Source organism: Notamacropus eugenii, chromosome 3 (genome assembly GCF_028372415.1).
Source record: "Notamacropus eugenii isolate mMacEug1 chromosome 3, mMacEug1.pri_v2, whole genome shotgun sequence".
Taxonomy (NCBI): domain Eukaryota; kingdom Metazoa; phylum Chordata; class Mammalia; order Diprotodontia; family Macropodidae; genus Notamacropus; species Notamacropus eugenii.
The window spans coordinates 304,573,130-304,585,620 of NC_092874.1; the positions used below are offsets into that span (position 1 = coordinate 304,573,130).

General features: G+C 39.7%; 1 protein-coding gene across 15 annotated transcripts in view; it reads left to right on the top strand.

Annotated features, from left to right (window-relative positions):
* The window catches only part of TTLL8 (tubulin tyrosine ligase like 8), a 69,708-nt gene that overhangs the window by 22,229 nt on the left and 34,988 nt on the right, over positions 1-12,491 (top strand). For all 15 annotated transcript variants that reach the window (XR_011964305.1, XR_011964304.1, XR_011964306.1 and 12 more), the window contains one exon: positions 8,692-8,821. Coding sequence is in view for 12 of the 15 variants with exons in the window: in XM_072596486.1 (XP_072452587.1) it covers positions 8,692-8,821 (130 nt within the window). In the remaining 3 variants the exon portion in view is untranslated. The remainder of the gene's footprint in view (positions 1-8,691; positions 8,822-12,491) is intronic.

Below are 12,491 nucleotides of genomic sequence, written 5' to 3' on the forward strand. Positions count from 1 at the left end.
ATTCTTGTGTTTGAAAGTCAAATTTTCTTTTCAGCTCTGGTCTTTTCATTAAGAATGCTTGAAAGTCCTTGATTTCATTGAAAGACCATTTTTTCCCCTGAAGTATTATACTCAGTTTTGCTGGGTAGGTGATTCTTGGTTTTAGTCCTAGTTCCTTTGACTTCTGGAATATCATATTCCACGCCCTTCAGCCTCTTAACGTAGAAGCTGCTAGATCTTGTGTTATCCTGATTGTATTTCCACAATACTTGAATTGTTTCTTTCTAGCTGCTTGCAATATTTTGTCCTTGACCAGGGAACTCTGGAATTTGGTCACAATGTTCCTAGGAATTTCTCTTTTTGGATCTCTTTCAGGAGGTGATCATTGGATTCCTTGGATACTTATTTTGCCCCCTGGTTCTAGAATGTCAGGGCAGTTTTCCTTGATAATTTCATGAAAGATGATGTCTAGGCTCTTTTTTTGATCATGGCTTTCAGGTAGTCCCATAATTTTTAAATTGTCTCTCCTGGATCTATTCTCCACGTCAGTTGTTTTTCCAATGAGATATTTCACATTATCTTCCATTTTTTCATTCTTTTGGTTTTGTTTTGTGATTTCTTGGTTTCTCATAAAGTCATTAGCCTCCATCTGCTCCGTTCTAATTTTGAAAGAACTATTTTCTTCAGTGAACTTTTGAATCTCCTTTTCCATTTGTCTAATTCTGCTTTTTAAAGCCTTCTTCTCCTCATTGGCTTTTTGAACCTCTTTTGCCAATTGAGTTAGCCTATTTTTCAAGGTGTTATTTTCTTCAGCCTTTTTTGGGGTCTCCTTTAGCAAGGTGTTGACCTGCTTTTCATGCTTTTCTTGCATCTCTCTCATTTCTCTTCCCAGTTTTTCCTCCACCTCTCTAACTTGATTTTCAAAATCCTTTTTGAGCTCTTCCATGGCCTGAGCCCATGGAATATTTATTCTGGATGTGTGGAATACGGAAGCCTTGACTTCTGAGTCTTTCCTTGATGGTAAGTGTTGTTCTTCCTCATCAGAAAGGAAGGGAGGAGATATCTGTTCACCAAGAAAGTAGCCTTCTATGGTCTTATTTTTTTTCCCTTTTCTGGGCATTTTCCCAGCCAGTGACTTGACTTCTGAGCTTCCTCTTCACACACACCTGGCCTCCAGATCTGCCTAGCCAGAGCTTGGGGTCTGAGATTCAAATGCTGCTTCCCAGCCTCAGGGCTTTGGGCGGGGGCAGGGCTGCTATTCAGTGTGAGATTAAGTTCAGGTGCTCAGGTGGGGGCAGGGCCACCTCACAGGGCTCAGTTCCCTCAGGGGGTTTATGCGGAGACCTTCAACAATGGCTCCTGCCTACTTTGGGAGCCCCTGTCTGCTACCACCTCCACTGCTGCCTCCCGAGGGGGCCTGAGTTATGGGGACACCCCACTCCCCTCTTGACCAGCCAAAGAGACCCTCTCACCAACCTTCGGCACCTGTGGGTGGAGGGACCTGCGTGGCTGCTGGAGATTCCATCCCTGAAGCCTCCTTGGACCTGTTCTTCTCGGTGCTGCGTGGCCAAGGCAGGGCTGGGCTCGGCTCTGGGTCCAGTGAACGATGGGCCTTTGGTGTCTGTTTGCACAGCTCTCTGGAACAGAAATCTCATCCGCTCCATTGTTCTGTGGCTTCTGCTGCTCCAGAATTTGTTGGGAGTTCTTTTTTACAGGTATTTTATGGGCTGTGGGTTTTCGAGCTAGCATATGTGTATCTTTCTACTCCGCCATCTTGGCTCCTCCCCTGGATAACAGAATTCTTACAAAATAAACACCAAATCATCTGAGAGCAGTGGGAGCCACAACACCTGGGGAAAGTAGGAAAGGTCTCCTGTAGGAAATACTAGATGAGCTAAACTTTGATGGATCCTAAGGAGGGCTCCTAAGGGTCAGGAAGGGGGAAGGCAGAAGAACACTCCAGGCTTGGGCGATAGGCTCTCCAAAGGCCCTGGGATGCCCTTCCACTTTGGGACAGGTCACACTATTGGGAAGTTTTTCCTTCAAGGGACCCTAAGTCCACCTCTATGGTTACTTCCATTCATTTCTCCTGGTCCTGTATGTTACCTTTCAAACACCTGAAGGCACCTATCCTGTGCCCCTCTAAGACAACTTTTCTGGTAAATGATTCAGTCTTTCCTCTTATGGCATGGCCTTGAGCCTTCTCATTATCCTTGTCCAAGCTTCCAAAGACTCTCCAGCTTATTGATGTTCTTTGGCAAATATGTTTCCCAGAACTCAGTTCAGTGGAATTACCACCTCTCAGTGCAGCCTGAGGGAAATCATGAGTTTTTTAAGCAGCTATGTCATATTATAGCTATTGTGGCATCTCATGAAAACCTACAGTTCTTTTCCACAAGAACTACTGGATATGTCTATTCTCTACACACACACACATATTATCTGTAAATTTTTTGCTTTAATCAGTCAAAATCTGCCTTCTTATCAGGCAAACCCAACTCTTCTTCCATCAACTAAAAACACACACACACACACACACACACACACACTTATACCTCAATACAGAAATGTATAGTCAATCAAAACAAATTTCCATGTTGGCCATCTCCAAAAAATAATTTGGACTCCTTTACCTATTTATCAGAAGGTGGGGTAGTAGCATGTTTCCTCTTTGTTTTTCTGGAATCTGGCTTGGTCATACATCAATAAAATCAGCATAATAGTATTCCATCACATTTCTATACTATGACTTGATAATTGATGAGCATCCCCTCAGATTCTCATTCGTTTTTGTGTACCCTGATTATGTGAGATCATTTCCCCTCAACTTCCTTTTCCTTCTGCCACATTGTATTCCTCTTCTTTTTTTCATTCTTAAGGTCATTAAGGCCATAGCAGAACCCCTCTGGGCCTTGTCTGATCAGACTCCCTTGGAATGTAAGCAATTCATCCTTGTTTAATCCTTTATCATTGTTCCTTCATGCGTGCTCTTTTGATTTTTCTCAACTCCTGTGTTTAAACTTCAGAGTTTCTCTGTAGCGGTGGAATTTTCATCAGGAATGCCTGGAAATCCTTTATTTCATTACAGATCTTCTCCACCCCCCCACCTCCCCAATCCCCAGAGGATTATTCTCAGTGTTGCTGGGTGATTCTTGATTGTGTGCCCAAAACCTTTACCTTTTGAAATATTGTATTCCAAGTTGTCCATTCTTTCATAGAGGTGGCTGGTAAGTCATGTGTGATCTGGATTGTAGCTCTCCAGTACTTAAATTCTTTCTTTTTTTCCTGGTGGTTGCAGGAATTTGCTTTGACCTGGAAGCTCTTGGCTTTGTCAATGATGTTCCTTTGGGGTTTCCTACAGGAGCTGACTGGGATTCTTTGTTTATACTTATATATAAAAACATTTTTAAACTCTTTTTTAAAACTCTTCTAGTAAAAGAGAAAGAGAAGGAATATCAAATCTTAAACTATCCTATAAGGCAGTATTTATCAAAACTATCTGACATTGGCTAAGAAATAGAAAGACAAATCAAAGAAAGAGTAGACATACAATTTATAGCCGCAAATGTAGTAACCTTGTGTTTGACAAATGTAAAAACTTAATTTGGGGGGGGTTAAGAATTGTTTATTTGGTGAAAATTGTTGGGAATGATGGAAAGCAGTCTGGCAGAAATTGTACATAGACCAATCTGTTACACGACTTACCAAGATAAAGTAAAAATGGATATAAGACCTAGATATAAACGGAGACATTACAAGAAAATTTGAATAACATGGAACTTATTACTTATTAGACTTATGAATAGATGAACAATTTATGAAAAATGAGATGAGAGCATTGGGAGATGTAAAATGGATAATTTTGGTTGCATTAAATTAAAAGGTATTTTATACAAATAAAACCAATGTAACCAAGATCAGAAGGAAAACAGAAAATTGGGGAAAATTTTTTTTATAGATGAAGGACTCATATCTCAAATATATAAAGAACTTTGTCAAATCTATAAGAATATGAGTCATTTTCCAGTTGATATGAACAATCAGTTTTCCAATGAAATGAAAGCAATTTATAATCATATGAAAAAATGTTCTAAATAATTATTGATTTGAGAAATGCAAATTAAAACAACCTTGAGATATCATTTTATACCTATCAGATTGGCTAAAATGATAGAAGGAGAAAGCAGAAAATATTGGAGGGCATGTGGAAAAATTGGGATACTAATTCACTGTTAGTGGAATTGTGAACTGATCCAACCATTTCAGAGAACAATCTGGAATTATGCCCAAAGAGTTAATAAACTGCCTATACCCTTTGACCCAGTAATATCACTACTAGGTCTATTTCCTAAGATGAATAGGGAAAAAAAGAAACTATACTTCCTAAAATATTTATAGCAGCTCTGTGGTTGCAAAGAATTGGAAATTTCTGGGATGCCCATGGTTTGGGGAATGGCTAAAAAAGTTGTGTTATATGATTGTGATGGAATACTACTGGGCTATAAGAAATGATGAGCTCAGTGATGTTAGAAAAATCATGGAAAGTCTTGCATGAAATAATGAAGAGTGAAATAAGCAGAACCAAGAGAACACTATATACAATAACAGTGGTATCATTTTTAGAACAACTTTGAATACCAAGTCATTTTGACTATCCTAAATACCCAAATTAAAAATGACCTATGAAGATGCTCTCTACATCCTGTAAAAGAACTGATAAACAAAATTATGTATAGTATAGTCATATACACACACACATACATATATGTGTATATATATGTATGTGTGTATGTGTGTGTGTGTGTGCATGTAGCCTAATGGTAGACATCTCTAGGGAGGAGAGGAAGGGGGGAAAATGTTACATGATAACTGTATTATATATTTAAAAGGAAAAGCAAGTTGTACATAATAGATCTGCAGTTTTGTGTGTAATACTCTTTTTAAAAATTCTATTCTGTTATAGAAATTCTTGTTTTATTTCTTAAATTCACAAAGAAAAGCAAACAAACAATAAATGAAACTCTTCTAGGAATTTTAGTTCTTTGTGCCCAAGTCATGTTTTTCTCTGAGGCTTTGCTTGTGAATGTTTTGGAGTCATTCTTGTCTCTGTATTTTTGTTTTGAGCATCCCTTGAGCATCCTATCATAGCTCATTAAGGTGGGATCCTTCTTTTGCTTGCTTCTTCCACCTTCCTTCCTGACTTTTGAACTTCATGTTAATTAAGGCTGAACTCTGAGCACTTGTGGGGAGGGGCAAGGTCTGGACTGTTTTTCTTGGGGTACTGAATGTATGTTGTTCCAGGATCTCAGGAACAGCTTGGGCTGGGAACCTGCAAGCTTTCAATACTCCCAAAGTGGTTTGATCCAGCACAAAGTTTGCTCCCCCTTATCCTGCCCAGTCTGAGCTTTGCAAGTTGCTGACCTGGGTTTGGGTCTGAGCAAGAGTAGATGCTACTGGATTCTGTCCTTCTCAGCCAGCTTTTGGTCTGAGATCATGTCTTGTTTATTTCTCTGAAGCCTGGGCATGATGCTGGAAGAGACACCCTGCTTTGAATGTGGGGTCTGAGCCAAAATTGCTTGCTGTACTTCTTTTCTTGATATACCATGCAGGGCCTTACTATCCAGGACTCCATCCCAGAACACAGGTCCCCTTCCTATTCCACTTTGGATCTGTGATCTGGAACTGGGGAGCAGGCAGTAAAACTGCCATTTCACACCTGTCCTCACTGAGGTACCCTAGTATGGGCATGGAATCTCTTCTTGTCCTGGTACCCAGTCTTTCCTTGAACGCTGATCACAGGCAACTCATTTCCAGTGTCGGCAGAGCTCCCTGTGACCCTCTACAGACTTAGGCTGGAGAAAAGATTCACTGTGACTTTTTCTCCAGTATTTCCCCATCAGATTCCAGTCTGGTGCAGTTACTAGATCTTGTTGGAGGAGTTTGTGGGACAGAAACCCTGTACAATGCTTCTTCTCACTCCTCTATTGTGGCTCTTCCCCCACACAAGAGCTATTGTTTATTCAGGCTTCCATCTTTCAATAGATGTGACATAAGTTTTTTTTTTTAAATCTTAAGTGCCAATTTAAGTGCCATTTATCTATATTAAATTTCTTTTTTTTTTTTTTACTTTGTCATCATTCTATAGTATGTCAGGATTTTTTTCTGGATCTTGGCTTTATTGTCCAAAGTGTCAGAATTCCCTCCCAATTTTTGCTGTCTGTACTATCGATAATCTTACCTACCCTCCATGTCTTCATATCTAGATCATTTATTAAAATGTTGACCATCACAGGGTCAATCACAGATCTCTGGGACATTTTCCCAGGGAGCTCCTGCTAAGTTGTCTTCTAATTATTGGAGCCTAACATTCAACCATACTTTCCATCATAGAGCCTTGTCCTGTCAGACAACATTCATTCTTGATGAATCCAGATTCTTTCCTAGGAATCACTGTTTTCTTCTCTAAATGCTAATAAATGCCATAATAGTAGTTTGGAGAGTTTTGCCAGGAGCAGACGCCCTCTTACTGGCCTGTGGTTGACCGATTTGACCTGTAGGCATATGCCCTTCTCCAATTTCATGATACCTCAAGAAGCAGTTATTCTGGCCCTTGCAGCTTAAACTCTGAAGACAATTAGGTATAGATGGTACTGGACATGTATAAAGAGGTTAACCTTATCAGATCCAAAAGAAAGAGCATCCCCTCTTAGTAGATGATATACTAATTCTGTCAGTTTCCTAGGAACATTACAAAGCTGCCTCAATAAAAATCTGAAGCAGTAGGAAAAGGATCAGATTAGACATCCCTACTGAAAAAACGGAATGGATGACAAATGGACATTGCCTAGATTATGGTACAAATCTGGATGGCAACTCCTCAGATTAGTCCATCAGCATGTATATCTTGGGCAACTGCTACAGAATTACCTGGGCTTGAAAATGAATCAGAAAAGGAGATGATGTTGTCTCCTGTTGAGAAACTGTTGGTCCCAAATTTATCTTTGCTCCAAAAACCAATCACTTTAACACTAATATTCTCCCAGTGACTCTATGTGACTGTGAATCCTGGAATGTCAATCTCGGATGAAATAAAATTACTGATAATCCAAAGAACAATGAAAAAAGACACTTTGTGGGCCTAAATTGGCTGAAGCATAAGACCATTAAAAACTTGTACATGAGCTTAGATCTAACCAGAAAAGGAGATGGGTTGATACTTGATAGAAAAAAATGAACTCATCCCTTGTCTCCTCATATAACTTTTCTCTTTTTTGTGTTGGTATCACCACCCACCCAGGTTCAAAAACTTTAAATTATCTTAGACTGTTGATTTTAATTTTTTAGTGTCTCTCATACCCTGTCTGCTCTTTCCAGTTCCACAATGGCTACTTCAGTAATAACCCCTATCTGTTTTCCCTTAATCTCTTGTAATGATGTCTTGACTCTTTTCCATTCTTCGACCATCTTCCCCTGTCTACATACTCCATGAATCATCTTCCTCATGTGTCCATCTTTGTTGTTCTGATCTTATGATCTGGGCTTAAAATCTTCCATGGCCCCCTATTTTTTTAATGTTTATTTTTAGTTTTCAACATTCATTTCCAAAAAATTTGAGTTCCAAATTTTCTCCCCATCTCTCCCCTCTCCCCATCCCAAAACACTGTGCATTCTGATTACCCTTTCTCCCAATCTGCCCTCCCTTGTAACACCCCTCCCTTCCCTTATCCCCATCCTCTCTCTTGTCTTGTAAGGCAAGATAAATTTCTATACCTCTATTTCTTATTTCCCAGTTGTATGCAAAAACAGTTCTCAACATGTGTTCCTAAAACTTTGAGTTTCAACTTCTCTTCCTTCCTCCCTCCCCACCCATCCCCACTGAGAAGGCAAGCAATTCAATATAGGCTATATATATGTAGTTTTGCAAACAACTTCCGTGATAGTCATGTTGTGTAAGACTGTATTTTCCTCCATCCTATCCTGTCCCCCATTTATTCTATTCTCTCTTTTGACCTTGTCCCTCCCCAAAAGTGTTTACTTCTAATTGCTCCCTCCTCCCATTTGCTCTCCCTTCCATCATCCCCCCACCCCACTTATCCTCTTTTTCTCTACTTTCCTGTAGTGTAATATAGATTTTCATACCAAATTGAGTGAGCGTGTTATTTCTTCCTTAAAAATCTTCCATGGAGCCCCATTTTTAATAAAATAAAAGACAAATTCCTCTGCTGTCCAGGCCTTCTGAATTCTGCTTCCCAGAAACATTTCCAGCTGTCAAAGTCTTCTCCTTGCCCCATTTTCTACATCTTTTTGTCTCTTTCTGTCTTTGTCCACAATGCCTTCATGGCTGTCCCATTTCATGGATTTCCCTTTTTTCAAGGCTTCACCCAGGCATCTCCCTCCACAGCACCTTTTCTTACATCCCTATTGAGTTTCAGAATTCTAGAACTGGAACTCTCTTTAAAGGCTATTTGACAGATGGTAAATAAAAGAGTAATTTGGCTAGGGGGATCAATAATTGTAGGTAAGGAGTTTGTAAATTTTCCAAGAAATCATTGTCATTACAGTCTAAGATCACACTGGTAGGTGGTGGAAATATGGTCAGCATAATGACGTTATTCTCAATCTGAGTCAGCTCTGAAGTTGGTGCTGTGGACCCTCTTGTATTATGAACTCTGCTTTCCTTCAATACTTCAAAATGTTTTCTTTTTCTTTTAGGACAAGAAGATATTTTCCATCTATGGACATTACCCGGTAATCCGCAATACTTTACGAAGGAAAGGGTGGGTGGAGAAGAAATTCAACTTTTTATCAAAGATGATGCCAAATGGCGAAGATGAATGTGAAGGTGACTGTGGTAGCATATCCAATGTTCCTATTATTGTTCATGTAAAAACAAAGTGCGAACTAATAGTTAGATTAACCAAAAGTTCTGAAATTGAGAAGTAGCTAGATGACTTCTTGGACTGTGGGACTGTCCTAGAATTATAATGATCTGTATTTGTTATCCACCCCTCTGCTGAACTTTGAGCTATATCTTACCTAAATCTGTATCTCTCCTAGTACCCAGGACAGCGTTCTGAACTCTCTATGCACCTTTCCATTCTGTATTTGTTGAATGAATGATTGAATGAATTTTACAAAATCGTACACTTGAATGTATAGTTATATTTATCTCATTTTGATACTTTGTACCTTCTCTTTTAGGAGGAAATATTTTTTTCTCTAGCATCATTTAAGTATTGTTGAAATAAATAAAAGTAGTAATAGTGATGGCTAATATAGAATGCTTTAGAGTTTGTAAAGTGCTTTACATGCTATCTCTATGAGGTTGGTACTTGCCAGGCCTAGAGGCCTGAGTGCTACCCGAGTCTTCTTACCTTACCTCTCGCAGGTCTTCGGCTGGCCAAACCCGATAGTCGTATGAGAGAAGAGACCTCCCAGAGTCGAACAAGGGTTAAGCTTTTATTCAGGGTCCTGGTTACAAGTGCAGGGGGAACTCTTCCTTAGGAGGGAGCGAGGAATCTCCCAAGTAGGCAAAGATCTTATATTAAGAGATTGGAAGTAGAAGTGTAAGTGGGGAGAGAGGGAGAGGGAAGAGCGAAGAGAGGGAAAGGGAGGAGAGGCCTTCTGTCTGTCAGGGCCCCTCCCGAGCTAAGAGTGCTTTCAGGCTTTCCTGATCCTAATTAAGCTCTCCAGCCTCATAGTTTGCACCTGAATACCGTGCCTGTTAGATAACAATAGGTGTGCCCAGATCCGGGACAATCTTGAGGGCGGGGAGAGCTCTCTCCCATCACGTTTCTCACGGGAAGAGGCGGAAATACACGAGATTGCTCGGTCTCACTCCTCGATTCCCTGGTGTTTATGGGGGGCCTCATGAGAACTCTAAGATTTAGAAGTTCCCACCTTTACCCGCCCGAGACTGTCCACATGGAATTGAGCTTCCATCCCCAGCAGGTACTATTAGCCTCATTTTACAGAGGGGTCTGATAGAGGTCACATGAGTTGTGTGTGGTCATATAGTGACCTAGGTCTCCCTGACTCCAAGCCCAGTGCTCTTCCCAGGACACAGGGCTGTGACACTCTCATGTAGGCATGGCCAATGGCCTAACAACCCAGGCATTCTTCACCTTGTTGGTTTCATGGATTGCTTGGAGTAAGCTGGTAAAACCTAGGCATTCTTTCTCAGAATAATAAAAAAAAAACTACCTAATATTGCAAGAAACCAATTATATTGAAATACAATTATCAAAATTTTTTGAAATCTCACAAGTTTAAGCATCTCAGGTTAAGAACCCCTTACCCAACCAAATGTTCAAGAGTGAGGAAATGTCAAGATAAGATGGGGTGATAGTTAGAGACCCAGTGGGACATATGGACTGTGTGATGGAAAGCAGAGGTTGGAAGATGAGGGTAGTAATGCAAGGTGGTGAAGAGCCCTAAATACCAGGGGTAAGAGTTTGCATTTTATCCTCTAAGCAGTGAGAGCAGGAGAGTATGAGCAGGTATTAGGAAGACTGGAGTTTTAGAAAGAGTATTTTGCAGTTCTATGAAGAAGATGCCAGAGATGGAGAAACAAACTAGAAGAAGGGGGATAAGTTGTGAGATTATGATAATAGTGGAAGCAGGAGTTAAGACACTGATTCAGAGTGGTTACAGTGTGAGAGGTCAGATAGATCAGATGTGTGGGGTGAAGAAGAGAGAAGAGGCAAAAATGGTTTTGAGATTTTAAGCCTCTGAGATATTATTAAAAAGGTATGGTGCCATCAAAGAAAATAGGGACATTGGGGGGAGGCAGGGAAGCTTTGAGAGACAATATGAGGACACAGGTTTAAATGTGTCTAGACTTTGTTAAAGGTGATGGAATGAGATTGGATGGACATGCCTTAACAGACAGGAAATGTAGGAGGTTAGAGGAGGGACTAGGAATGATGAAGAAAGAAACTAGAATAAAAGGGGACAGTGATAATATCTACTTTCACAGTCTTCTTTTAGAGAGAACTTTCTGTAAATTCCAGCTGTAGCAAAGGCCAAGACTTGAGAAATGAAGGGCTGCTTTAGCAAGTGAACAGCACGTTAGAAAGATGGAGTCTGAGAAAAGAATGTGGATTTTTAGACCATAGATTTAAATATATGAACCAACACGGTAGACTCCTGGGTGAAAATATCCCTAACAAAGGTAGTAAGAATGGATTTGCATGAAGCCTTGAAAATATAAGAAAAAGATTTTAAAATGAAAAGGAAGGAAGAGGAGGGGTATGCTTCCAATGACTACCCATCAAGCTTAGATACTTTACAGAATAGCTATAATACAGGAAGAAGACTAGTCATAGAGACATCTAGAGACAAAATCCAGGAAAGTAGCCAGCAACAAAATCTTTGGCCTCAGATGTTATTTGCAAATACACAAAGAATGGGGCAAAGTGAACTAGAGAGTCTAATTCAAGAGAGCAAATTTTATGAGACCACATTGTGACTCGGGAAGTATTTATCTTAAGTTGAAAGGAATACGTTAAGTAAAAAGGGGGTGGTGGAAGGGAGGGGACAAAATAGCATTGAATATTCAGATAATACTCATGTTGAGATAATCCTAGAATCAAATGCGGAGAGAGCATGATGGGAAAGCATTTAGGTGAAAACCAGCAAAGTCCCAGAAAGAAGCAATATTGCCTTTTAAATATGTTATAGATAATCTGAGTGGGAAAAATAAGGATAAAGGGGTACCATAGTGCACAGAGCACTGGGCCAGGAGTCAGGAAGCCTCTCACTTACCTCTTTTTGCCTCAGTTTTCTCACCTGTAAAATGAGCTGGAGAAGGAAATGAGAAATCACTCTAGTACCTTTGCCAAGGGAAAACCAAATGGGGTCACAAAGAGTGACTGCAATGACTCAGTACCAACAGCTACATGGAACCCTCTCATGTTCTTGGCCCTGACCCCCAGTCATTGCTAGCCCACAAGTTACACTTTAAGGAGAAATCCATTTATACCTAAGCTTTCATTTTTTTTAACAGGAATGAATGTTGTATTTTGTCAAAAGCTTTTTCTGCATCTGTTCTCATCATATTTTTGTTGCTTTTGTTATTTATATGGTTTATTATGTTAATAGTTTTCCTCATATTGCGCTTGTCTTGCATTCCTGGTATAAATCCCACTGGTCACAATGCATAATCTTTATAGTATATTTCTGCCGTCTCCTAATTAGCATTTTCCTTAGGATTTTTGCACTAATATTCGTAGTGAAATTGGCCTATAATTTTTCCCCTGTTTTTGCTCTTCCTGCTTTAGGTATTGCACCATATTTGTTTCATAACAAGAATTTGGTAGGACTCCTTCTTCAGCTATTATCCCAAGTAATTTATTTAAATTGGAATTAGTTGATCTTTAAATATTTGATAGAATTCACTTATAAATCCATCTGATCCTGATGATTTTTTTCTTAGGAACCTTATTTATGGCCTGTTCAATTTCTGTTTTTAAAATAGATTTATTTAGATATCCTATTTCCTCTTCTGATAA